General features: G+C 50.5%; 1 protein-coding gene across 1 annotated transcript in view; it reads right to left on the bottom strand.

The window, feature by feature from the left end:
* Positions 1-2164: 2164 nt before the first annotated feature.
* rhobtb2a (Rho related BTB domain containing 2a) overlaps positions 2165-26755 on the bottom strand; it is a 75758-nt gene continuing 51167 nt past the window's right edge. Inside the window, exons 9-10 of the mRNA XM_085970917.1 lie at positions 15792-15897; positions 2165-10957 (exon numbers count right to left, since the gene is read on the bottom strand). Of these exons, the coding sequence (XP_085827043.1) occupies positions 10764-10957; positions 15792-15897 (300 nt within the window). The 3' untranslated portion in view covers positions 2165-10763. The remainder of the gene's footprint in view (positions 10958-15791; positions 15898-26755) is intronic.

Here is a 26755-nt window from a genome sequence, read left to right as displayed (position 1 = left end):
ACTAGTGATCTCCTCTCATTTACAACAACTTTATTCTGGGAAGACTTTCTGAACCAGTGTTAGAACTCATGAAAATCATGTGCTGAAGAAGACTTTACAAGATGTTTGTTAATGCATTGGTAGACATTGTGGTGAATAACCAGCATTATATCATATTTATTGAAGCAATGCTACTCAATCAATCAGTGATACGCTTATCAATTACTCCATAAAAGGCGATGAATTAGGAAAGTAATGAAAAGGTTTTTATTAACTAAAGAACATAGCATGCCTCTCGTGGCCAACTGGTTCCAAGAAGGAAGTGGGTTGCCGAAACACCCACCTTTATACCTGCTCATGTGGGCGGAGCCAGCTGAGGCATGCATTGGTACACAGCGCCAACCAGAGGTAACAATATGCAATAACGATAACAGTAGGATACAATAACAGTGGTTTACCACAATCAGTAGCAACATTTTTGCAGGAGGCGGCGGGGGAAGAGCCGGGCCGAACTACGGTGTGTCTCTTCCCCCCCTTCTCCACCCCTCTCTCTCTCCTCGCTTCCCTGAGGTGACTGGAGTGGATTCACTCGGTGATTGAGGGTTGCGGGGGAGAGAAAGTCTCCCCTGTCCCCGGGGAGATCCGTGCTCCTGTCGTCAGGGCCACAACATCGAGAGTCAGCGGCCAGACATCCTACGAAACCCAGGCAGAGAGGAGCTGTGAGAAGGAGGGAGGAGGACAGTAGGAGTATGTGTGTGCTAGGCCAACGTAGCAGAGCCTGGTCTCCAATCGTCTTGGATCCCCTTGCCTTTGGACCAAGACCTTGCTCTGTCAAGCCCGTATGGTAGCTGGTGTGCAACGGCCACCCCACGTTAAAAGAATTCACGCACAGGCATCTTCCACCCTTTAAAATGAAGTTCGGGACCTGGAACGTTAGGACCCTCAGTGGGCTCATCAGTCACCTGAGAACTAATTTTTAATGTGGAAGCAAGTCGTCCTCAGTGCCGAGGGACTGCCTAAGAAGAAGACAGCACAGATTCACCAAAATGACGCCAGGGTTTAAAGGTTTAAATAATGAGGAAAAGTTGCATAGACTAGGCTTGTATTCCCTTGAGTTTAGAAGGTTGAGGGGTGATCTCGTCGAGGCATTTAGAATGATAAAAGGATTTGATGAGGTTCATACAGGGAAACTATTTCCTCCGGTGGGGGGGAATTCAGAAGGAAAGGACATCATAAAAACTTAGAGCCAGGCCATTTCGGAGTGAAATGAGGAAGTACAAAGGGTAGTGGAAATCTGGAACACTCTCTCCTTACAGGCTGTTGATACTGGGGGGTCAATTGAAAGTTCCAAGACTGAGATCGATAGATTTTTGTTAGGTAAGTGTATCAAGGGATATGGAACAAAGACGGGTAAATTACGTTGAGGCATAGATCAGCCATGATCTAATTGGACAGACTGAAGGGGCTGAATGGCCTTCTCCTGATCCTATGATTGAGTGGTCCAGTGGGTTAAACATCAAGCTTTCATCTGTGGACTGCAGGCACAAACTACAGCCCAGATGGAACATCTCCTCTGCCTGTTGAATGTAAGGGTTGTGCATGACATGGTTTTAGATAGTCTCAATCCAGTTCCCAGTGGGCACAGGCACAAACTCAGAAATCTAAAGCAGAAAGGCCGTAACGATTGCAGGGGTAGGAAGTGGAAAATTCCGAATTTTACAGTCAGGACTGCTCTTCTGAAGGCACATGGTGAAGATTCTGTCTGTATACATTTAACAAATTCATAAAACTATTTATGAAGAACACGTGTATTATTTCACACAGGCAATCTTCCTCCCTTGTTAACCAACATCCCTAAAGCAGACGCTCTGGTCATTTGAGCTCACTGCTGTTTGTGGGAGCTTGCTGTGCATAACTTGGCTGCTGCGTTTACAACAGTGACTACACTTCAAAAGTCCTTCAATTGGCAATGAAGGGTTTTGGGATGTCCTGAGGTTACAAAAGGTGCTGTAATCTTGGAGCAAAGTAGAGAGACTTTTCCTGCGCAGCTGACAGTCGCACTTGGTGATGATGCTCAGAGATGACTGTGTTCCAGAACTGAGACCCATCACCTTAATGAGTCCGCAGTGCACGCCAATAAAAATTAAACATTGTTTATTTGGTTGAAAAATGATTAACAAGAAGATAAAGAACTGACAGTAAGGACTCATTTTAATTCCTTTTTTAATACATGAACATTGTACGTGCCACGTAATTCCACTTCCTATTTCTCTCTTCAGCAACACCAACAAACCGGTACAAAAATATTTTCTTCGCAATGAAAATATCTAACAGCAATTGTCAATTCAAGATAAGAAAGGACAATACATTAATTAATCTCGTTACTACATCTAGCAGTTACAGTATCTTACATTAAAATATATAATAATAAGATATAAAGTGACATATTGCACAGCCGGAGCCGAGCAGCAATTGTGGAATACAAGTACCCAGCACTTTATAATTCTTTAAAGACCTGAAGGTGGACTAATAACCAACAGAAACATAAGGGGGCAGTTTTGACCGCCCGTTGGGAAACGAACGCTGGTTTTATTCCCTGTCTGCGCTCCAATTCTGGCCTCGTGCACATCCCCGATTCCCATCGCTCCACCATTGGCGGCCGTGCCTTCAGCCACCTGGGCCCTAGGCTCTGGAATTCCCTCCCAAAACCTCTCCGCCTCTCTCTCCTCCTTTAAGACGCTCCTTAAAACCTACCTCTTTGACCAAGCTTTGGTCACCTGGCCCAATGTCTCCTTATGTGGCTCGGTGTCAAATTCTGTTTGATAATCGCTCCTGTGAAGTGCCCTTTTCGGAGTTAAAGGCGCTATATAAATGCAAGTTGTTGTTGCCCAGTTTTACTCTCCACTGAAGACAACGGAGAACGATATTGGGTGGGATGTAAAATCGGCAATCCACCCGATCCAGGGGGGTTTCCCGCCCAGGGATTGAGGTTAAAATTACCTGCCAAAGACTTTCCGATTCAAAATTTTCATTCTCACAGTAAGTGTTTTGCTCCTGTGAAATCTCTCATCTGTAAACCAAACATCTGTACAGAAGGTGATGTCTAATGTCTAAATAATATATTTAAATATTTATATATATTTTTATTAATATATTTAAATATATATATATTTTTATAAATATATATTTTTAATATATATAAATATATATATATATTTTTATAAATAATATATATATTTAAATGTTTGCCCCTCAAGGCACTTGCTGAGGCTGAGGTTACAGCTCGACAGAAGCTCACCAGCCCCTCGTTTAAGGGGCTTTTCTGCCTACGTGAGCCTTGACGGTGAGTGCGGACTATTTGACTGCAGTGGCAATCACTGCTGCACCCAGCTCTGTCCTCCACACAACACGCACGCTTGGCAGCATGCATGGGGTCATTGGCGCCACGGAGACACCAACAACTGCCGCACCAGCTGAGATTTGCCGACTCAGCAGAGTCGAAGCCGAATTTAGAACCATCTTGGCCTGTCTGCTTTCGGATCACACCAGGCAGTGAAATAACCAACTACCACCCAAGTAGAGTTTTGATACTGTGCAAGCACATGCATCGCTTTAATTTGGCTTTTAAAAAAAAAAAAAAAATCACATTGGCACCCACCCTGACCCACCAAATACTTCCTAATAACTGGGCAATTGGGAACAAAATATTAAACACTGAAGGATATGTTGATTGGGTGCGATGAAGTAAACAGAGTTGGGAGGAGGCTCGTGTGGAGCATTGACTGGTTGGGCCAAATGGCCTGTTTCAGCGCTGTAAATACGATGTAATTATTTAAATCGGGATAGTTGAATGCATTTCTGGGACAGTGTCATTTTGCAGGGCTGCTGGGGAGGAAAGTGACCTCACGCAGCAGACGAAGAAATGGTGAAACAGTTCCGTGCTCCACTGGAGGAGTCCAGTGTAATGGCCCAGAAATTCGGGTCCCAACGGGTGAGTACGCGCTGGGTACTCACACATAGGCCCAACGAAAGTGCCGGTTTTATGCATGCACTGCGCATGCGCGGGAAACCGGCACTTCCGTTCCCCTGAAAGAAGGGGTTCACAGGTGGAACGCGTGCGCCGGAGAGGCAGCGCGTGCGCCCGGAACTTACGTTTTTTTTGCAGGTTTCTCCGGGAGGGTAAGTCTCCAGCAGTTACACTTTTAAAAAGCAGGCGCAAGGCCTGCTTTTAACAAGGTAAGTGGCGAATTAATTAAAATTAAAACATTTTTTCCCCACAGGTTTATTATTTTTAAATACTTTAAAGAAAGGTAAGTTTATTTTTAGCCCCGTTAGAAAATGTAATTAATTTTTTCAAAAATTTAAATTAGTTTAAAATAGTTATTTCATGTAATTTATAGTTATTTTAAAAATGTGATTGTTTTTTAAAAATGTATTTGAAGTTTTAGTGATGTTTTGGGGCTTATAGTATTTATAGGTTTGACAGCTCTTCCTGTCAAACTTATGAATGAAGCATTCCCTGCTACCATTGGCTCTCCATGGCCCACAAGATCCCAGGGGACGCATCGAACTAACTGCGCCCCTGGGATACGCGAGCACTGCGCGCCGGCAGTTGGAGGAGGCCCAGGATCGGAATCCCACGCGGGCCCACAGCTCAACGGCCGGCGTGCTAGGTAAGTGCAGGTCGGGGGCTCGCACCCGCGGGAAGCCCCCGACCCGAATTTCTGGGCCATTAAGATTCCTGCGTGGCTGCCCCTTTAACATTGCCTCGATGACCCCTTTCACAGACCACCACAGTTACACGCTCAGCAGCAAATGGGGTTTTGAGGGCACAGTTTTCAAGTTGGAACTGGTCAGTGACGAGCAAATTTATTTCAGCTCGCTGCAGTTGCTGCAATCCATGGGTGACACCCAGTGGAGGAACGTCATTACTGCAATCACACAGTGCAGCGATGTTTGAAACACCGTCAGGCAGAGACTTCCATCCATTTAGGTTATTGTACAAACACATAATCTGCACGTGCTAAATTCCTCTCTCAGCCAGAGAAAGAATTTTGGTAAGAAGGCGATAAGACAATCAGACAGCACAGCAGGAGGCCATTCGGCCCATCATGCCCGTGCAGGCTCTTTGAAAGACCTCTCCAATTAGTCTTACTCCCCCTGCTCTTTCCCCATAGCCCCGCAAATTTTACCTCCTCAAGGATATAAGAACATAAGAAATAGGAGGGGGAGTAGGCCACATGGCCCTTCGAGCCTGCTCCAATATCAAATGCCCTTTTGAAAGTTACTTTTGAATCTGCTTCCACCAGCCTTTCAGGCAGTACATTCCAGATCATAACAATTTGCTTTGTTTGATAATTTTGTCAACAGTTCTTTCTCCTGCTGATGAACTGTTCAATCCCAACAACTTGGACAGGTTGGGCCAAGTGGCCTGTTTCTAATGTCATTCCCATCGTGTCCAGTTGGAATATCAACCATCGCCAACTGCACAGCTTGATCCAAAACAGCTATCAAGTTCACTAGCCCTTTCCAAAGTGTGCGCTTCGTGTTAAGGCGTTTGTGTTGCTTGTTTAGTCCACCTTAACTACAGCAGTATTCTGCCCACCAATTAGGAGAATACTGAAAACAAAAACTTTTTTTTTTTTTAAAAAAGCATTTTGTGTTTCTGTGCACGTTTTCACTCTACTCAAAGACAGTGGAGCCCTTTAATATCACGGCGGATAAGATTACATCCTTTGTAAAAATCTCTTTTCAACAGTGTCACCATCTAGAATGCAAAACGTTTGCCGAATGATGGCGTGATTGTGTGCAGCATTAAAATGAAAAGATCTCTGACATTTCTCAGTTACATGCAGGCACTCTGCTTGATAACAGCAGCATTCGTAGCCAGACACTGTGTGTTACAGTGCGAGCTGCATTAGTGAAAGGTGTGTCCTACAGTTTCTCCATCTGGGACAGAAAGGTTAACGGCACATCGAAGCTCAGGGTACGCTGGCGTGTGATAGAGAAGTGGTTCTTTGATAGTGAGGGAGTCATTCACAACAGGGGTGATGTCAGGGAGCACTTCTTCACACAATGGGTAGCGGAAATCTGGAACTCTCTTCCCCCAAAAAGCTTTTGAGGCTGGGGGTCAATTGAAAGTGTCAAAACTGAGATGGCTAGGTTTTTGTTAGGCAAGGGGATTAAAGGATATGGAACCAAGGCGGGTAGATGAAGTCAAGATACAGATCAGCCATGATGTGATTGAATAGTGGAACAGTCCTTGAGGGGCTGAATGGCCTCCTTCTGTTCCTATGTTCCTAACAAGTGCAGTACATCACAACACACAGTGTCGTGGTGAGAAATACTTAAAAGTGGATTATTATTGATGTGCGAATGGATGACAATGGGGAAAGTAACTGCTCTGGTTGTTATGCGTGACAAAAACACAAACACATTGTGAGGGGTCATTTTAACCTAACTTTCCGGGCGGGACACCCACGGGATTGGGTGGATCAGTTTTACTCCCCGCCCAACATTGCGCTCCACTGACTTCATTGGAGAGTGAAATTGGGCGAGGTGTAAAACCAGCGTCGCACCCGATCCCGTCAGTTTCCCGATGAGCTGGTTACGTTAAAACTTCCCCCATTTCGAATGCACTTATAATGCCGCCATACATAGCAAGCAAACCTTTATATGTGTTATCTCCTGTGTGTGTTATTGGAAGTTGTGGCATTTTAGAAGGCTGTACTGCATCTTTTGAAATCTGTTAAAAAAATTCAAAACTCAAAAACGTTTAGCGACTGTGACAATTTATAAATCGCAACGCTTTTATTTCACAGTAGGTATTTTGAGAAATGCTGTCATGGTTGTACTTAGCAAAGTGTTTTTGCGCCTTGCATTTTCCAAACAAGGTTGCAAGACAAGAATTATTCTTCAAAGGGGTTTAGCCAGAGGTTCAAAGGATCAGACAGGGCTCTGACTAGCTGCTAAAAGCAAACCATTCTCCAGAAAGCATGCATAATATGAACATACTGCAGCACAACAACCTCGGACCACTTGCAATACTGATCTCTATGGATCAGAAAGACTTGCCCAGATAGCCCACTCGGTCAAATCCTGGGTAGCTGCAAGCAGCAGTTATCCATCTCAAGTGCCAGTTGCTGCTTCTTTGTCATAAATACTGTCCAAAATCATCATTTCACCCTGTCCACCACCATCACTCTTCAGACTTTTGCTGTCTCGCCTTTTTCCCCGTTAACATTCCGTTGCTTCATTTCATTTCATTTCGGAGCTGTTCTTACTTGCCTTTTGTCTTTCTAATGCCCTTTACAAGTCCCCGAGCAGTTTCATCTCCCTCCAGCCTCTTAAAACGTGTTTGCAAGCTCTTAACGCTATTAGCTGCCTCATTCCAAGAGCAGGGAGCACATTTGTCCTTTGTTTTCTACCTTCCCTTTTATTTTGGTCACCTCTATAAATGGGCTGTCTGGCCTTATAGAATCTAACAGCACAGGAGGCTATTTGGCCCATCGAGCCTGTGCCGGCTGTTTGAAAGAGCTCTCCAATTAATCCCACTCCCAGGCTCTTCACCCATAGCCCTGCAATTTTTTTCCTTTTCAAGTATTCATCCAATTCCCATTTGAAAGTTACTAATGAATCTGCTTCCACCACCCTTTCAGGCAGTGAATTCCTGATCATCATAACTCGCTGTGTAAAAAATATTCTCCTCAGCTCCAATGTTCCCGCTAATTTTTTTTTTTGGGTGCGCCACCTCTTTAAAGGGGCAGTGCGGCCCATTCAAATTACCGCGCGTGCCCGGTTTTTGCCATGAGAACGCTGTTGCGCTGCACGGCCATGAACGGGAACATTGCTCATCTCCTCTCTGGTTCTTTTACCAATTAGAACAACAACAACTTGCATTTATATAGTTCCTTTGGCGTTGTAAAACATCCCACAGGAGCATTAAAAGGCAAAAAAATGACATTTTACCCATACCCCCTTACCCTTAAATTACCTTAAATCAGTGTCCTCTGGTTACTGATCTAAGACTATTTCTGACTAAGGGGTCTACACGCAAAGCTGTAGCCTGTCTGCTTTTCTTTCCAGATGTTCTTTGTTTCCAGATTTTTTGGTTTCTTTTATTATTTCACCGATTATTCACAGGCCCACATAGACCCTGCACAAAGATTCAAAAACAGCACCGTACAGAAGAGATCTCAACAAGGCAAGCAGTTTGCCCAGTGATCCAGCTCCATCAGGTAACTGCGACCTTTTGGTTTTGACCTGTGATCAGCACACGCATGTTGCACGGAGCACAAGAATAAATCCGCTGCTCAGCAGTCCTATTACAGTGCTTCCCACTCTATTTCTACAGGTTTCCGTTTACATTATGTGGAGTTCCCAATTCAATCACAGTTCTGATCAAGGCATTGGCTTTTTTTTGGCAAACCAGTTATCAGGATGTAGTTTGACTTGTGGCAACACACTACAAACACTCCACTACTCTAACAACATAGGCTCCTAGCAACTTTTAAACCACAAGTTGGCACATTCCACAACACATTTTACAAGCTTCTATCTCTTAAGGTAGAGAGTAGTTTTAAACCACGTTTACACAAGAATTCCAGTGTATTTACACAAGGAGCTCGACAGTCAAGAGAGAAAACCTATCAATTGACAACATTTAAAATATTTTCACACTCCTTTTACCCTTCAACGGGATCACTTGCCATTAAACAACCACCCAAAATACAACTTTGTTTTATTTCCTTGAAAAAAACTCATGTTAAATTCACAACAGGCAACAAACTACAGTAAACATGTGATTCCTCTTAAAAAAGTGCACAGCTTCAGATTCCTACAATGAATAAGAAGTTAAAGGGACTAAGCGTTCCATCTAAAGGCCTCACAACGCAGTAACTTTGCAGCTTCGATTTGATACTTGCCAAAATGCCACTGAATAGTATCACTTTTAGTACAGTTACAACAAATCACTACCAGGTTTGTTGGAGACCCTGGAATTGGCTCCACTGAGTTCTGTTCTTGCACAACTATTTCACAAGATGTCAGAGCCACTTCAACTTGCATCTGATTGTCGCTACATGTAAGAGACACCCAACTGTGCCTGTTTGTGAAGGAATTTGCTCTTAGAGACGCCTCCTTGTCGCTGAAGGACTTAAACTGTGCTTATTTACACTCGCCTTGTTTTGGATCAATCCGTTAAAAATCGTTGCATTGGATCTTTTGGTGCATGATATCTGGGACAGTCCAAGTACTTCCCGGAGGCTCACAGCACCAAAACATCACCCACAGCACAAGCACATGGCCCCTGGGCATGCACAGGAACCAACCAAATGCACCGTGGGCGTATCGTGCTGGACTGTCTATGGTCATCTATTTCATTGTTTGCAAGCTCGAAAATATGCTATACCGAAGCTTCAGCCCAATCCAACTTAAAAATTGTCCAGCCCTATTATTAGATTTTTCTCCATTACAGATTCCATTCCGATTCCCAATTGATCGAACCTGTGGAGAATGTCCTTGATACAGGCCAACACTCATGAAGCAAGATTCAATGCACATGACTGTGTAACGGTTGCATGAAAAAAATCTGCGTATGCCTTTTATTGTTGTTGTGAGTATGACCCTGGATTCAGTCTCCCCCAGGGTTGTCCTGTCCTGTTGATGTCGTGCAGTTCAGTCAAAATGCAGTGGCAGAAAAAACTGCAATTCCATTTTTTTTTAGTAAAATATCACAATTTGAAAATCAACACCTGCAAAAAACTTTTCGTGTGCTAAAATTGAAAATCTCAGCAGTGTTGCGAGGGGAAAAATTCTACGCATTTGCTTACAACCTCACGCCATCTCCTCTTGCACTCAGAGTGAGACACATGGTCACACGTGTTTGAGTGCCGCTTGCTCATGCACTATTTTACAACACTGCATCTTACACGTAATGTAGAAAAGGAATCGCGTCATTCCTGATCGAGACCAATTCACGGATAATCTCCCAGTTCATTTTTTTTCTGCTTTTTTTAAATACAAAATATGTACATTTTGTACATAAGCTCAGTGTGTAAACTATACATTTCAAATTCAGGGAGCGCTTTTGAAGTCAACTAATCAACCTTGCATAAAATACTTACGTTTGGGAGGGGAAAAAAACCCAGTATTTTACTTCTAAATTTCCATAAAATAAAACCCTGATTTATTTTTTAACAGTAGATATTAATTAATGTAGATATAAACTATATGGACCATCCGGTTTGTGCCCAAATATGAATCCTAGAATATACCAGTTTTTACTCAAACTGGCTCAGCCATAGCACAATCCATGCAAGGAGGAGTATCATGCTTTCCAAAGCTGTATCACTGTACTAGACAACCCCCCCTGTCAGCAACGAGTTTTCATGAATGTCACTCGTTACTGCTTCACGGCCTAACATCTCCCACCCATTCGCAGCGGTTCCAATATGATTGATACGGCAGAGGCAGGGTCAGCGTCACCAAACCCACCCAAGTCTGCTCTGGCCAACAGTCACGGGGCTGTGTCAGCAGCTTGGGTTTATTGCTGCTTCGCCTGTGTTTGTGCGCGCGCGCGAGCGAGAGACAGAAGTTGGCATTGGCTGTCAGGAAATAAAAACTCACTTAGGTTGCCACGACTTAGCCGATCCGCACCGCTTTGGCCCACTGATTGTTAAAACCTGGTAAGGGTCTGGCCCATCGGGACGAACGCCTTCAAATTGTCGTGCGCTGGATTAAAGGTTTAAAAAAAAGAAATTGGTCCTTCGATCCAAGTCACGTTTTCAAACTACGGTGGAGGAGGATGAGGCTGCAGCCGGTGAGCTCGAATTCCAGAAGAACCACTTGCGCTTCAGCTGGCGTTTCTGGCACAAGTAGTCCTCTTTATCACGTTCCTTCCTGGCTCGCTGGTAATGATCATCTTCTTTGAGGAACCAGACAGGAGGCCAACGGTGCTTTTCAAAATAGTCCTGGTTTTCTGAAAGTACATGTCAATAAAACCATTTAATGAAATGTCGGCTTCTTACTCATTTCACATTGCATTGGAGAGTCTTTCTAAAAGAGTAGCTCCAGCGATTCCACAATGCCCAATGCAGCCTTTTACAGCTCCCTCCAAACCAGTTTAAGAAAGAAAGAACTTGGATTTATATAGTGCCTTTCACGGCCTCAGGATGTCCGAAAGCACTTTACCACCAATGAAGTATTTTTGAAGGTGTAGTCACTGTTGTAATGTAGGAATCGCGGCAGCCAATTTGCACACAGCAAGGTCCCACAAACAGCAATGTGATAGTGATCAGATAATCTGTTTTAGTGATCTTGGTTGAGGGATAAATATTGGTCAGGACACAGGGGAGAACCCCTCCCTGCTCTTCTTCAAATAGTGGCATGGTCTCGGTTTAATCTCTCATCCAAAACATGGCACCTCCGACAGTGCAGCACTCCCTCAGTAATGCACTGGAGTTTCAGCCTAGATTATGCGCTCAAGTCTCTGGTGTGCAGTGGGGGGTGCGCGCAGTCCCTTTAATGGGCTGCGCGGCCCATTCAAAATTCCGCGCATGCGTGAAATTTCACAGTTGAAAAGCCGGTCCTGGTCTGCACAGGACAGGCAGTCAGCTGCGCAGCTCAGAGAGAACGTTGCTTGACCCCACAACCATCACTCTCGGAGGCTTTCTTAGTCAGAAATATGATAGTCGGGGCCTGTCTGCTAGTGGGAAATCGCCACTCCATTCCGCCCACCAGAAAAATGACATCCCTTGTGGGGAAGTAGGAACTTCTTCCAATTCATTCAACAAAAAAAAATACTTGGTGGTATTATAGGTGAAACCATACCATTGGTGCTTCTACCAATACGGTGCCCTGTCATATTCAGGCTTTCCTGTGTACCACAATGTTTCAATGTTATTTTTAGTCTGGCTTCCCTGTACGCTCTATTTTCCTATATGTTCTTGTGTACAAACACTAATGAAGAGTGTGGAAACGATTATACTGATAGGGCACCAAAACAATTCTGGAAAGTTAAATATTATCTATATTTTAGTTTTAGTTTTTGATGCCACTCTCTTTGCTGCCTTCTATTCCTCCTCCTTTGTCTTGGCTTCCACGCATTCTCACTAAACTTTTCTTATACCTCCCTCGAACGTTGCTTTCTACGAGATCTCTGCGCTCCTCCAATTCTGGTCTCCTGCGCATCCCTGATTTTAATCACTCCACCACTGGTGGCCGAGTCTTTAGCTGCCTAAGCTCTGGAAATCACTCCCTAAACCTCTCTGTCTCTCCGCCTCTCTCTCCTCCTTTAAGACGCTCCTTAAAACCTGCCTCTTTGACCTGTCCTAATATCTCCTTATGTGGCTCGGTGCCAAACTTTGTCCGATAACGCTCCTGTTAAGTGCCTTGGGACGTTTTTACTACGTTAAAGGCGCTGTATAAATGCAAGTTATTGTTGTTGCTGCCTTTTCATATTTCCCTTTCTCATGTGCCTTGTGTGTTTCCCTCTGTCAAGTTTATTTCTCTTGTTGCTTTCTTGTGTTTCTCTCTTCCCTCCGCTGACCCTTAATCTGCAGTGGGACCATCATCCAGCCAGACACGAACAGCAAACACTGCATCACGATGGTCTCCTACAGGATCTGCGCCAGGTGGAGCTCATGACTCGGTTTGCTGGCTGCAACCAGTTTATCACTTCAGTTGCAACTAAAAAATAAATAATTAACCTAAGTGCAATTAAGAGAAATTCATTCCCATAGTCACATTACGTGAATGCGGGGCTTAGAGGGTTCAATTAGAAGGAGAGGTTGCATAGACTAGGCTTGTATTCCCTTGAGCATAGAAGACTGAGGGATATCTGATGGAGGTGTTTAAAATATTAACATAATTCCATAGGGTAGATACGGAGAAACTATTTCCTCTGTTGGGGGTGGGGGGGGCGGTGAAATGATATCAAGAACGAGGGGACATAACCTGAAAAGGGGAGCTTGGTTATTCAGGAGGGAAATCAGGATGCACTCTCTCACACATAAGTTAGTAGAAATCTGGAAAACTCTCCCCCAAAAGGCTGTGGATGCTGGGGACAATTGGAGCTTTCAAGACTGAGATTGATAGATTTATGTTAGGTGAGGGTATCGAGGGATATGGAGCTACAGCAGGTAAATGGAGTCGAGGTACAGATCAGACATGAGTGAATGAGGCTGAATGGCCCACTCCTGTTCCTATGTTCCAGTGTGGGAATCCTGTAATTAATTGGAATTCTCTTATGGACAAGAGTGCCAACAATACCAATCAATAGCACAAAGCCATGCTTTGCCTTTAAAGCTATGAGGCACCTATTCTCATTATTAACTCCCAAATGCTCTTATCCACTGTTATGTTACCACCTTGAAGAGGTAGGGTGGAGGAGTTTGAAAGGAAATTCAGCACACCTATTACCAATATTCTACAACAACAGTTTGACAGCACATGTACGTACGGGTGATATTATGAAGGGATTTGATAGGGTAGACATAGAGAGGATGTTTCCACTGTGGGGAGTCCAGAACTAGGGACCATAAATATAAGATAGTCACTAATAAATCCAATAAGCAATTCATGAGATACTTCTTCATTCAGAGTGGTGAGAATGTGGAACTTGCTACCACATGAAGTAGTTGAGACAAATAGCATAGATACATTTAAGGGGAAGCTAGATAAGTACACAAGGGAAGAAAGGAATAGAAGGATATGGTGAGATGAAGTAGGGGTGGGAGGAGCATAAACACTGGCATAGACCTGTTGGGCCGAATGGCCTGTTTCTGCGCTGTAAAATTAGATGTAATTCTATGTATTGTTGGGAAGACTCCAGTATTGCTCACTGTCCCCCATCCTCAAGATTAAACACTCCAACACCTCAAAGATTTGTATCTGACAGCTGGCCAACAGAACTCGTGTATGGAAAGAAACGTAGCTCAAATAAGGGCCTTCAAAGTGAGTGAAGCTCCCATACAAAAGTTACTGTGTCAACCCGAGGACATCTATCGGGTCATCAATATGGAAATAATTCTGAACCGAATGCTTTGAATCTTTTGGCACCCACTTACACCTTCTCTAACAATCTGTCCCAATTCCAAAACAATGACATTTCCTGGGAGTTAAGAGGATAAATATTCTCATCCATTTTGTTATGAGCATCATTATTTCTGTCTGAATAACCCTGTATAAACTTGCTGAAAATCAACACTTTTCATGATGTACATTATTAAGCAGCAAGGTACAAGGAGCCTGTACTGAATGAGTGAGACCAGTACAGCAGGTTTTAAAAATGCTATTGTGTAAGATTAAGTGGCAGGATTTCTTTCAAAGATCACCTAACGATACAAACTCCAACCTCTTACGTGAAATGGTCTATCTACACGGTGTTAGCTGTGGCTCAGTGGTAGCACTCTCGCCTCAAAGTCATAAGGTTGTGGGTTCAAGTCCCACTCCAGAAAATCTAGGCTGACACTCCCAGTGCAGTGCTGAGGGAGTGCTGCACAGTCTTTCAGATAAAACGATAAACCGAGGCCCCGTCAGTTCTCTCAGGTGGACGTAAAAGATCCTGTGGCACTATTTCGAAGAAGAGCAGGGGAATTCTCCCCGATGACCTGGTCAATATTTATCCCTCAACTAAAATCAGATTATCTGATCATTATTACATTGCTGTTTGTGGGAGCTTGCTGTGCGCAAATTGGCTGCCGCATTTCCTACATTACAACAGTGGCTACACTTCAAAAATACTTCATTAGCTGTGAAGCGCTTTGGGACATCCTGAGGTCGTGAAAGGCGCTATATAAATGCAAGTCTTTCTTTTTTCCTTTTAGACATACCTCCAGAATCCCAAAGTAACTATTTGTAAGGATGGAAAAAAAGAGCCTCTTAGTGAATCATTGAAATCAGCTTCTCTCCCAGTTTAACGTCAAAGAGCCAATGTGCGAAGCTCCAAAGCTTGTGCATCGCCAAGGGAGGCCCGGAATCAAACATGTGCAGCACAGCCAGGTGCAGCACAACTGCTATTTTCCCCTCTCGACAGTTAACAATTTACGTTCAAATCGTTTGGTAATGTTAGATGTGGGAACAAGAATGGGGCATCAGGCAAACTTCACTGTGGAAAAAAAAGGGCAACATCTCTACACAAACAAACACCAGTTATAGAATGGTACAGCGCAGGAGGCCGCCATTTGGCCCATTGTGCCTGTGCCGACACTCAATGAGCTACCAAATAGTTCCACTCCCCCGCTCTTTCCCATAGCCCTGCAAATTTTTCCTTTCTAAGTAGAGATCCAATTCCCTTTTGAAAGTTACTATTGAATCTGCTTCCACCACCCTTTTTTAGGCAGTGCATTCCAGATCACAACAACTTGCTGCATAAAAAAAATTCTCATTTCCCCCGCCCTGGCTTTTATTTTAAATCTGTGTCCTCTGGTTACCGACCCTCCTGCAGTGAAAGTCCTGTTGTGAATGAAGTTTACAGAGAGCATGACGTCCAGGACTGTTGGAAGTTGTCTTCCTTCGGTTTAAGCATCACAATAACCCGAGCTCACATCATATTGCACCCCTGTCCCCTACACCTATCATAAAACACAGCAGGAAAAGTCTCTAACTGCACGAGAGTCCGAGGACGAGTAAAAGAAAAGCAGTCGGTTGGTGCCCTGACTCTCTTTTGAAGTATCAAGGAACATTGACAAAGTAAGGTGCTGAGTGAACCCTATTCATTGCATTACATCAGTTGGGCATTACAGTGATTAAGATGGAATTGTAAAGCAGACCACGTGAGCGATGGTAAATGAGAAAAGGTATCAGAATCCTACCAGCAGACTTTGCCTTCATTTCCCTGGGAAACTTGCGACATACGTTGTTGTAGTTTGTACAGATGTGGTGCAGACACCATTCAGACAGTTGATGGGCACAGTGGAACTGCACAGAAAGCAAGAGAGAGATACAGTAAACTTATTCTGACGAAGGGTCACAGACCTGAAACATTGGCCCAGAAATTCGGGTCTCCACGGGTGAGTACGCACGGGGTACTCACCCGTAAGCCCAATGGAAGTGCCGGTTTCGTGCATGCACTGCGCATGCGCGGGAAACCGGCACTTCCGTTCCCCTGAAACAAGGGGTTCAGAGGTGGAACGCGTGCGCAGGAGAGGCTGCGCGTGCGCATCAAATTTACGCTTTTTTTTGCAGGTTTTCCCGGGAGGGTAAGTCTCCAGAAGTTACACATGTAAAAAGCAGTCGCAAAGCCTGCTTTTTACAAGGTAAGTGGTGAATTAATTAAAATTAAAACATGTTTTCCACAGGTTTATTATTTTTAAATACTTTAAAGAAAGGTAAGTTTATTTTTAGCCCTGTTAGAAAATGTAATTAATTTTTTCAAAAATTTAAATTATTGTTTAAAATAGTTATTTCATGTAATTTATAGTTTATTATTTTAAAAATGTGATTTAAAAAAAAGAAAAAATTATTTGAGGTTTTAGTGATGTTTTGGGGCTTATAGCATTTATAGGTTTGACAGCCCTTCCTGTGAATGAAGCATTCCCTGCTACCACTGGCTCTCCATGGCCCACGTGATTCCAGGGGACGCATCGAGCTAACTGTGCCCCTGGGATACACAAGCACTGCGCGCCGGCAGTTGGAGGAGGCCCAGGATCGCATTTCCATGGGGGCCAACAGCTCAACGGCCGGCGCGCAAGTTAAGTGCAGGTCGGAGGCTTGCACCCGCGGGAAGCCCCCGACCCGAATTTCTGGTCCATTAACTCTGTTTCTCTCTCCACGGATGTGGTCTGGCCTGCTGAATGTTTCCAGCATTTTCTGTTGTTATTTCAGATTTCCAGCATCCGCAGTATTTTGCTATTGTACAGTAAACTTATTGTTGCTTTTCATTCAATCTACTGCACAATGAAACTTTGTCAATCACAAGACCTCATTTAAATAAAAGTAAAAATGTCCCTCCCAACACATGGCCAGATTCACTACCCGTTCGGTGCGGGAGTGGGAATTTGGTGGCAGGAAGCCGCAGCCAAGGACTCATGGCAACGGCCCCTGGCAGCCAGGTCTGGAGGAGATTGGAGGGAAGGGTGGGTTCCAGCGCGATCGGAGGGAAGCCGGGGCTGGGGAGGCCCAAGGACGCTGAAAGGTCTGGGGCCAGGGGTAGGAGGGGGGGGGGGGGTGGTCCACTCCTGTTCCTCCTGGCCCACAAGGAGTTCAACTAGAAGTAAATGTCTTAAACTTGCCATGGCCTCTTGTGGCCAGTCGGCTCCTCCCACCATAGTTCTGCTGCTGGGCTCACAACAGCACGGGAATCCCCCGGCTTGATGTTAATATTGCACTGCGGCGTCGATGATGTCATCAGGCTGTGGCCTTCGCATGTTAAGTAGGCCCCTACCTGCCTTTAACGGGAGTTGTGTCGATGGCCTAAATCGCCCCCGTTAATTTTACTGTGGCCAGGAAGTAGGCAGGATCACAATTTTCACGGTTTTAACCTCTCACCCAACCCTTTCCTGCCCATCGGCGGAGGAGGGGGGGTTCAAATCGAGGGCGTTGTGTCAGACTATTGTCTGCAGGGCGTGTAACAGTGAAATGTTGCTCTGAGTAAAAATATTTGCACCTTAATTTCATTAATAAGTTATGTGGGCTACACGTGGTCAGGAGATAAGAGTACAATTTTGTAATTAAGCACTTTTAATGAAAATTGCATTTAGTTTATATGTCCTATGTCACTCGTCATTTTTGTCGTTTTGGTAAAACAAGGGATTAGGAACCAGTTTTAATCATGAGAACTTCAATCAGGCTCGAACTCTCTGCAGCTTCATAATGAGGTCAGTTTCCTTTTTACAGAAGCTAATTATATAGCTGAAAGCAAAATCTCCCCCCGTGTTCACATTGTGAATGAGAATTAATTCTAGCATGATAATTGCAAAGTTTTGATTGAAAGTTTACTAATTGAAGTAATGAAATCAGTTTAAAAGGACAATATCCTCTTATTGTTCCATGCTTCCATTCCTCCAACTAAGCTCCGTGTAACACCCTCACCGGAGTAGGTAGAATATTTGGAAGTATGTCAGGCATTACATGTGAGGTGGCTGTGGGGAATATCTGGTGTGGTTCTCAGCCTTACAGCCAGGAAAAACTCTGGTTTAATCCCTGTGTTATCTGACCTCAGCTGCAGTGTCATCAGTACCACACCATTGGCTACAGAAATCTAGAGCTAGGGAGGGTGGGGAGGGGAGAAGGGAGGAGGAGAGAAGGGAGGAGAGAAGGGAGAAGGCAGGAGAGAAGGGAGGAGAGGAGAGGAGAGAAGGGAGGAGAGAAGGGAGAAGGCAGGAGAGAAGGGAGAAGGGAGGAGAGGAGAGGAGAGAAGGGAGGAGAGGAGAAGGGGGGGAAAGAGAAGGGGGGGTAAGAGGAGAAGGGGGGGAAGAGGAGAAGGGGGGGGGAAGAGGAGAAGGGGGGGGGGGAAGAGGAGAAGGGGGGGAAGAGGAGAAGGGGGGGAAGAGGAGAAGGGGGGGAAGAGGAGAAGGGGGGGGAAGAGGAGAAGGGGGGGGAAGAGGAGAAGGGGGGGGGGAAGAGGAGAAGGGGGGGGGGAAGAGGAGAGGGGGGGAAGAGGAGAAGGGGGGGGGAAGAGGAGAAGGGGGGGAAGAGGAGAAGGGGGGGAAGAGGAGAAGGGGGGGAAGAGGAGAAGGGGGGGAAGAGGAGAAGGGGGGGAAGAGGAGAAGGGGGGGAAGAGGAGAAGGGGGGAGGAAGAGGAGAAGGGGGGGGAAGAGGAGAAGGGGGGGGGGAAGAGGAGAAAGGGGGGGGAAGAGGAGAGGGGGGGGAAGAGGAGAAGGGGGGGAAGAGGAGAAGGGGGGGGAAGAGGAGAAGGGGGGAAGAGGAGAAGGGGGGGAAAGAGGAGAAGGGGGGGAAAGAGGAGAAGGGGGGGGGAAGAGGAGAAGGGGGGAAGAGGAGAAGGGGGGGGAAAAGGAGAAGGGGGGTGGAAGAGTGGAAGGGGGGGGGGGAAGAGGAGAAGGGGGGGAAGAGGAGAAGGGGGGAAGAGGAGAAGGGGGGTGGAAGAGGAGAAGGGGTGGAAGAGGAGAAGGGGGGGAAGAGGAGAAGGGGGGGAAGAGGAGAAGGGGGGGAAGAGGAGAAGGGGGGGAAGAGGAGAAGGGGGGGAAGAGGAGAAGGGGGGAAGAGGAGACGGGGGGAAGAGGAGAAGGGGGGAAGAGGAGAAGGGGGGGAAGAGGAGAAGGGGGGGAAGAGGAGAAGGGGGGGAAGAGGAGAAGGGGGGGGAAGAGGAGAAGGGGGGGGAAGAGGAGAAGGGGGGGGGAAGAGGAGAAGGGGGGGGAAGAGGAGAAGGGGGGGGAAGAGGAGAAGGGGGGGAAGAGGAGAAGGGGGGGAAGAGGAGAAGGGGGGGGAAGAGGAGAAGGGGGGGGAAGAGGAGAAGGGGGGGGGAAGAGGAGAAGGGGGGGGAAGAGGAGAAGGGGGGGGAAGAGGAGAAGAGGGGGGAAGAGGAGAAGGGGGGGAAGAGGAGAAGGGGGGGGAAGAGGAGAAGGGGGGGAAGAGGAGAAGGGGGGGAAGAGGAGAAGGGGGGAAGAGGAGAAGGGGGGGAAGAGGAGAAGGGGGGGAAGAGGAGAAGGGGGGGAAGAGGAGAAGGGGGGAAGAGGAGACGGGGGGAAGAGGAGAAGGGGGGAAGAGGAGAAGGGGGGGAAGAGGAGAAGGGGGGGAAGAGGAGAAGGGGGGGAAGAGGAGAAGGGGGGGGAAGAGGAGAAGGGGGGGGAAGAGGAGAAGGGGGGGGGAAGAGGAGAAGGGGGGGGAAGAGGAGAAGGGGGGGAAGAGGAGAAGGGGGGGAAGAGGAGAAGGGGGGGGAAGAGGAGAAGGGGGGGGGAAGAGGAGAAGGGGGGGGAAGAGGAGAAGGGGGGGGAAGAGGAGAAGGGGGGGAAGAGGAGAAGGGGGGGAAGAGGAGAAGGGGGGGGAAGAGGAGAAGGGGGGGGAAGAGGAGAAGGGGGGGGGAAGAGGAGAAGGGGGGGGAAGAGGAGAAGGGGGGGGAAGAGGAGAAGGGGGGGGGAAGAGGAGAAGGGGGGGGAAGAGGAGAAGGGGGGGGAAGAGGAGAAGGGGGGGGAAGAGGAGAAGGGGGGGGGGAAGAGGAGAAGGGGGGGGAAGAGGAGAAGGGGGGGAAGAGGAGAAGGGGGGGAAGAGGAGAAGGGGGGGGAAGAGGAGAAGGGGGGGAAGAGGAGAAGGGGGGGAAGAGGAGAAGGGGGGGAAGAGGAGAAGGGGGGGAAGAGGAGAAGGGGGGGGAAGAGGAGAAGGGGGGGAAGAGGAGAAGGGGGGGGAAGAGGAGAAGGGGGGAGAAGAGGAGAAGGGGGGGGAAGAGGAGAAAGGGGGGGGAAGAGGAGAGGGGGGGGAAGAGGAGAAGGGGGGGAAGAGGAGAAGGGGGGGAAGAGGAGAAGGGGGGGAAGAGGAGAAGGGGGGGGGGAAGAGGAGAAGGGGGGAAAGAGGAGAAGGGGGGGAAGAGGAGAAGGGGGGAAGAGGAGAAGGGGGGAAGAGGAGAAGGGGGGGAAAAGGAGAAGGGGGGTGGAAGAGGAGAAGGGGGGGAAGAGGAGAAGGGGGGGAAGAGGAGAAGGGGGGAAGAGGAGAAGGGGGGGAAGAGGAGAAGGGGGGGAAGAGGAGAAGGGGGGGAAAGAGGAGAAGGGGGGGAAGAGGAGAAGGGGGGAAGAGGAGAAGGGGGGAAGAGGAGAAGGGGGGGAAAGGAGAAGGGGGGTGGAAGAGGAGAAGGGGGGGGGAAGAGGAGAAGGGGGGGAAGAGGAGAAGGGGGGGGAAGAGGAGAAGGGGGGAAGAGGAGAAGGGGGGTGGAAGAGGAGAAGGGGGGGAAGAGGAGAAGGGGGGGGAAGAGGAGAAGGGGGGGGAAGAGGAGAAGGGGGGGGAAGAGGAGAAGGGGGGGAAAGAGGAGAAGGGGGGGAAGAGGAGAAGGGGGGGGGAAAGGAGAAGGGGGGTGGAAGAGGAGAAGGGGGGGGAAGAGGAGAAGGGGGGGGAAGAGGAGAAGGGGGGGGGAAGAGGAGAAGGGGGGGGGAAGAGGAGAAGGGGGGGGAAGAGGAGAAGGGGGGGGAAGAGGAGAAGGGGGGGGGAGAGGAGAAGGGGGGAAGAGGAGAAGGGGGGTGGAAGAGGAGAAGGGGGGAAGAGGAGAAGGGGGGGAAGAGGAGAAGGGGGGGAAGAGGAGAAGGGGGGAAGAGGAGAAGGGGGGGGAAGAGGAGAAGGGGGGGAAGAGGAGAAGGGGGGAAGAGGAGAAGGGGGGGGAAGAGGAGAAGGGGGGGAAGAGGAGAAGGGGGGAAGAGGAGAAGGGGGGGAAGAGGAGAAGGGGGGAAGAGGAGAAGGGGGGAAGAGGAGAAGGGGGGGAAGAGGAGAAGGGGGGGGAAGAGGAGAAGGGGGGAAGAGGAGAAGGGGGGGAAGAGGAGAAGGGGGGGAAAGAGGAGAAGGGGGGGAAAGAGGAGAAGGGGGGAAGAGGAGAAGGGGGGGGAAAAGGAGAAGGGGGTGGAAGAGGAGAAGGGGGGGGAAGAGGAGAAGGGGGGGGAAGAGGAGAAGGGGGGAAGAGGAGAAGGGGGGAAGAGGAGAAGGGGGGGGAAGAGGAGAAGGGGGGAAGAGGAGAAGGGGGGAAGAGGAGAAGGGGGGGAAGAGGAGAAGGGGGGAAGAGGAGAAGGGGGGAAGAGGAGAAGGGGGGGAAGAGGAGAAGGGGGGGGAAGAGGAGAAGGGGGGGAAGAGGAGAAGGGGGGAAGAGGAGAAGGGGGGGAAGAGGAGAAGGGGGGGAAGAGGAGAAGGGGGGGAAGAGGAGAAGGGGGGGGGAAGAGGAGAAGGGGGGGAAGAGGAGAAGGGGGGGAAGAGGAGAAGGGGGGAAGAGGAGAAGGGGGGAAGAGGAGAAGGGGGGAAGAGGAGAAGGGGGGGAAGAGGAGAAGGGGGGAAGAGGAGAAGGGGGGAAGAGGAGAAGGGGGGGAAGAGGAGAAGGGGGGGGAAGAGGAGAAGGGGGGAAGAGGAGAAGGGGGGAAGAGGAGAAGGGGGGGGAAGAGGAGAAGGGGGGAAGAGGAGAAGGGGGGAAGAGGAGAGGGGGGAAGAGGAGAGGGGGGAAGAGGAGAAGGGGGGGGAAGAGGAGAAGGGGGGGGAAGAGGAGAAGGGGGGAAGAGGAGAAGGGGGGGAAGAGGAGAAGGGGGGGAAGAGGAGAAGGGGGGGAAGAGGAGAAGGGGGGGAAGAGGAGAAGGGGGGGAAGAGGAGAGGGGGAAAGAGGAGAAGGGGGAAAGAGGAGAAGGGGGAAGAGGAGAAGGGGGGAAGAGGAGAAGGGGGGGAAGAGGAGAAGGGGGGGAAGAGGAGAAGGGGGGGAAGAGGAGAAGGGGGGGGAAGAGGAGAAGGGGGGAAGAGGAGAAGGGGGGGAAGAGGAGAAGGGGGGGAAGAGGAGAAGGGGGGAAGAGGAGAAGGGGGGGAAGAGGAGAAGGGAGGAGAGGAGAGAAGGGAGAAGGGAGGAGAGAAGGGAGAAGAGAAGGGAGGAGAGGAGAGGAGAGAAGGGAGGAGAGAAGGGAGGAGAGGAGAGGAGAGAAGGGAGGAGAGAAGGGAGGAGAGGAGAAGGGGGGGGACGAGGAGAAGGGGGGGGACGAGTTGAAGGGGGGGGACGAGGAGAAGGGGGGGGACGAGGAGAAGGGGGGGACGAGGAGAAGGGGGGGACGAGGAGAAGGGGGGGAAGAGGAGAAGGGGGGGAAGAGGAGAAGGGGGGGGAAGAGGAGAAGGGGGGGAAGAGGAGAAGGGGGGGAAGAGGAGAAGGGGGGGAAGAGGAGAAGAGGAGAAGGGGGGAAGAGGAGAAGGGGGGAAGAGGAGAAGGGGGGGAAGAGGAGAAGGGGGGGAAGAGGAGAAGGGGGGGAAGAGGAGAAGAGGAGAAGGGGGGAAGAGGAGAAGGGGGGAAGAGGAGAAGGGGGGAAGAGGAGAAGGGGGGGAAGAGGAGAAGGTGGGAAGAGGAGAAGGGGGGAAGAGGAGAAGGGGGGAAGAGGAGAAGGGAGGAGAGGAGAAGGGAGAAGGGAGGAGAGAAGGGAGAAGGGAGGAGAGAAGGGAGAAGAGAAGGGAGGAGAGGAGAGGAGAGAAGGGAGGAGAGAAGGGAGGAGAGGAGAGGAGAGAAGGGAGGAGAGGAGAAGGGGGGGGACGAGGAGAAGGGGGGGGGACGAGTTGAAGGGGGGGGACGAGGAGAAGGGGGGGGACGAGGAGAAGGGGGGGACGAGGAGAAGGGGGGGAAGAGGAGAAGGGGGGGAAGAGGAGAAGGGGGGAAGAGGAGAAGGGGGGGGAAGAGGAGAAGGGGGGGGAAGAGGAGAAGGGGGGGAAGAGGAGAAGGGGGGGAAGAGGAGAAGGGGGGGAAGAGGAGAAGGGGGGAAGAGGAGAAGAGGAGAAGGGGGGAAGAGGAGAAGGGGGGAAGAGGAGAAGGGGGGGAAGAGGAGAAGGTGGGAAGAGGAGAAGGGGGGAAGAGGAGAAGGGGGGAAGAGGAGAAGGGGGGAAGAGGAGAAGGGGGGAAGAGGAGAAGGGAGGAGAGGAGAAGGGAGGAGAGGAGAAGGGAGGAGAGGAGAAGGGAGGAGAGGAGAAGGGAGAAGGGAGGAGAGAAGGGAGAAGGGAGGAGAGAAGGGAGAAGAGAAGGGAGAAGGCAGGAGAGGAGAGAAGGGAGGAGAGGAGAGAAGGGAGGAGAGGAGAGGAGAAGGGGGGGAAAGAGGTGAAGGGGGGGGAAAGAGGTGAAGGGGGGGAAGAGGTGAAGGGGGGAAGAGGAGAAGGGGGGGGAAGAGGTGAAGGGGGGGAAGAGGAGAAGGGGGGGGAAGAGGAGAAGGGGGGGGGAAGAGGAGAAGGGGGGGAAAGAGGAGAAGTGGGGGAAGAGGAGAAGGGGGGACGAGGAGAAGGGGGGGACGAGGAGAAGGGGGGGGACGAGGAGAAGGGGGGGACGAGGAGAAGGGGGGGACGAGGAGAAGGGGGGGACGAGGAGAAGGGGGGGACGAGGAGAAGGGGGGGACGAGGAGAAGGGGGGGACGAGGAGAAGGGGGGGAGAGGAGAAGGGGGGAAGAGGAGAAGGGGGGAAGAGGAGAAGGGGGGAAGAGGAGAAGGGGGGAAGAGGAGAAGGGGGGAAGAGGAGAAGGGGGGGGAAGAGGAGAAGGGGGGGAAGAGGAGAAGGGGGGAAGAGGAGAAGGGGGGGAAGAGGAGAAGGGAAGAGGAGAAGGGGAAGGAGAAGGGGGGAAGAGGAGAAGGGGGGGAAGAGGAGAAGGGGGGGAAGAGGAGAAGGGGGGAAGAGGAGAAGGGGGGGAAGAGGAGAAGGTGGGGAAGAGGAGAAGGGGGGAAGAGGAGAAGGGGGGAAGAGGAGAAGGGGGGGAAGAGGAGAAGGGGGGGAAGAGGAGAAGGGGGGGGAAGAGGAGAAGGGGGGAAGAGGAGAAGGGGGGGAAGAGGAGAAGGGGGGAAGAGGAGAAGGGGGGAAGAGGAGAAGGTGGGGAAGAGGAGAAGGGGGGAAGAGGAGAAGGTGGGGAAGAGGAGAAGGGGGGAAGAGGAGAAGGGGGGAAGAGGAGAAGGGGGGGAAGAGGAGAAGGGGGGGAAGAGGAGAAGGGGGGAAGAGGAGAAGGGGGGGGAAGAGGAGAAGGGGGGGGAAGAGGAGAAGGGGGGAAGAGGAGAAGGGGGGAAGAGGAGAAGGGGAAGAGGAGAAGGGGGAAGAGGAGAAGGGGGGAAGAGGAGAAGGGGGGGAAGAGGAGAAGGGGGGGAAGAGGAGAAGGGGGGAAGAGGAGAAGGGGGGAAGAGGAGAAGGTGGGGAAGAGGAGAAGGGGGGAAGAGGAGAAGGGGGGAAGAGGAGAAGGGGGGGAAGAGGAGAAGGGGGGGGGAAGAGGAGAAGGGGGGGGAAGAGGAGAAGGGGGGGAAGAGGAGAAGGGGGGAAGAGGAGAAGGGGGAAGAGGAGAAGGGGGGAAGAGGAGAAGGTGGGGAAGAGGAGAAGGGGGGAAGAGGAGAAGGTGGGGAAGAGGAGAAGGGGGGAAGAGGAGAAGGGGGGAAGAGGAGAAGGGGGGAAGAGGAGAAGGGGGGGAAGAGGAGAAGGGGGGAAGAGGAGAAGGGGGGAAGAGGAGAAGGGGGAAGAGGAGAAGGTGGGGAAGAGGAGAAGGGGGGGAAGAGGAGAAGGGGGGGAAGAGGAGAAGGGGGAAGAGGAGAAGGGGGGAAGAGGAGAAGGGGGAAGAGGAGAAGGTGGGGAAGAGGAGAAGGGGGGAAGAGGAGAAGGGGGGGAAGAGGAGAAGGGGGGAAGAGGAGAAGGGGAGGAAGAGGAGAAGGGGGGGAAGAGGAGAAGGGGGAAGAGGAGAAGGGGGGAAGAGGAGAAGGGGGGAAGAGGAGAATGGGGGAAGAGGAGAAGGGGGGAAGAGGAGAAGGGGGGGAAGAGGAGAAGGGGGGAAGAGGAGAAGGGGGGAAGAGGAGAAGGTGGGGAAGAGGAGAAGGGGGGGGAAGAGGAGAAGGGGGGGAAGAGGAGAAGGGGGAAGAGGAGAAGGGGGGAAGAGGAGAAGGTGGGGAAGAGGAGAAGGGGGGGAAGAGGAGAAGGGGGAAGAGGAGAAGGGGAGGAAGAGGAGAAGGGGGGGAAGAGGAGAAGGGGGGAAGAGGAGAAGGGGGAAGAGGAGAAGGGGGAAGAGGAGAAGGGGGGAAGAGGAGAATGGGGGAAGAGGAGAAGGGGGGGAAGAGGAGAAGGGGGAAGAGGAGAAGGGGGGAAGAGGAGAAGGTGGGGAAGAGGAGAAGGGGGGGAAGAGGAGAAGGGGGGGAAGAGGAGAGGGGGGAAGAGGAGAAGGGGGGAAGAGGAGAAGGGGGGAAGAGGAGAAGGGGGGAAGAGGAGAAGGGGGGAAGAGGAGAAGGGGGGAAGAGGAGAAGGGGGAAGAGGAGAAGGGGGGAAGAGGAGAAGGGGGGAAGAGGAGAAGGTGGGGAAGAGGAGAAGGGGGGGAAGAGGAGAAGGTGGGGAAGAGGAGAAGGGGGGAAGAGGAGAAGGGGGGAAGAGGAGAAGGGGGGGGAAGAGGAGAAGGGGGGAAGAGGAGAAGGGGGGAAGAGGAGAAGGTGGGGAAGAGGAGAAGGGGGGGGAAGAGGAGAAGGGGGGGAAGAGGAGAAGGGGGGGAAGAGGAGAAGGGGGGAAGAGGAGAAGGGGGGAAGAGGAGAAGGGGGGAAGAGGAGAAGGGGGGAAGAGGAGAAGGGGGGGAAGAGGAGAAGGGGGGAAGAGGAGAAGGGGGAAGAGGAGAAGGTGGGGAAGAGGAGAAGGGGGGGAAGAGGAGAAGGGGGGGAAGAGGAGAAGGGGGGAAGAGGAGAAGGGGGGAAGAGGAGAAGGGGGGGAGAGGAGAAGGTGGGGAAGAGGAGAAGGGGGGGAAGAGGAGAAGGGGGGAAGAGGAGAAGGGGGGAAGAGGAGAAGGGGGGAAGAGGAGAAGGGGGGGAAGAGGAGAAGGGGGGAAGAGGAGAAGGGGGGAAGAGGAGAAGGGGGGAAGAGGAGAAGGGGGGAAGAGGAGAAGGGGGGAAGAGGAGAAGGGGGGAAGAGGAGAAGGGGGGAAGAGGAGAAGGGGGGAAGAGGAGAAGGGGGGAAGAGGAGAAGGGGGGGGAAGAGGAGAAGGGGGGGAAGAGGAGAAGGGGGGGAAGAGGAGAAGGGGGGAAGAGGAGAAGGGGGAAGAGGAGAAGGGGGGAAGAGGAGAAGGGGGGAAGAGGAGAATGGGGGAAGAGGAGAAGGGGGGAAGAGGAGAAGGGGGGAAGAGGAGAAGGGGGGAAGAGGAGAAGGGGGGAAGAGGAGAAGGGGGGAAGAGGAGAAGGGGGGAAG

Source organism: Somniosus microcephalus, chromosome 30, assembly GCF_052327205.1.
Source record: "Somniosus microcephalus isolate GS21.2 chromosome 30, FLI_Smic_1.0, whole genome shotgun sequence".
Lineage (NCBI taxonomy): Eukaryota > Metazoa > Chordata > Chondrichthyes > Squaliformes > Somniosidae > Somniosus > Somniosus microcephalus.
Note: the sequence above shows the minus strand (reverse complement) of the source record. Positions and strands in the feature narration are given on the sequence as shown.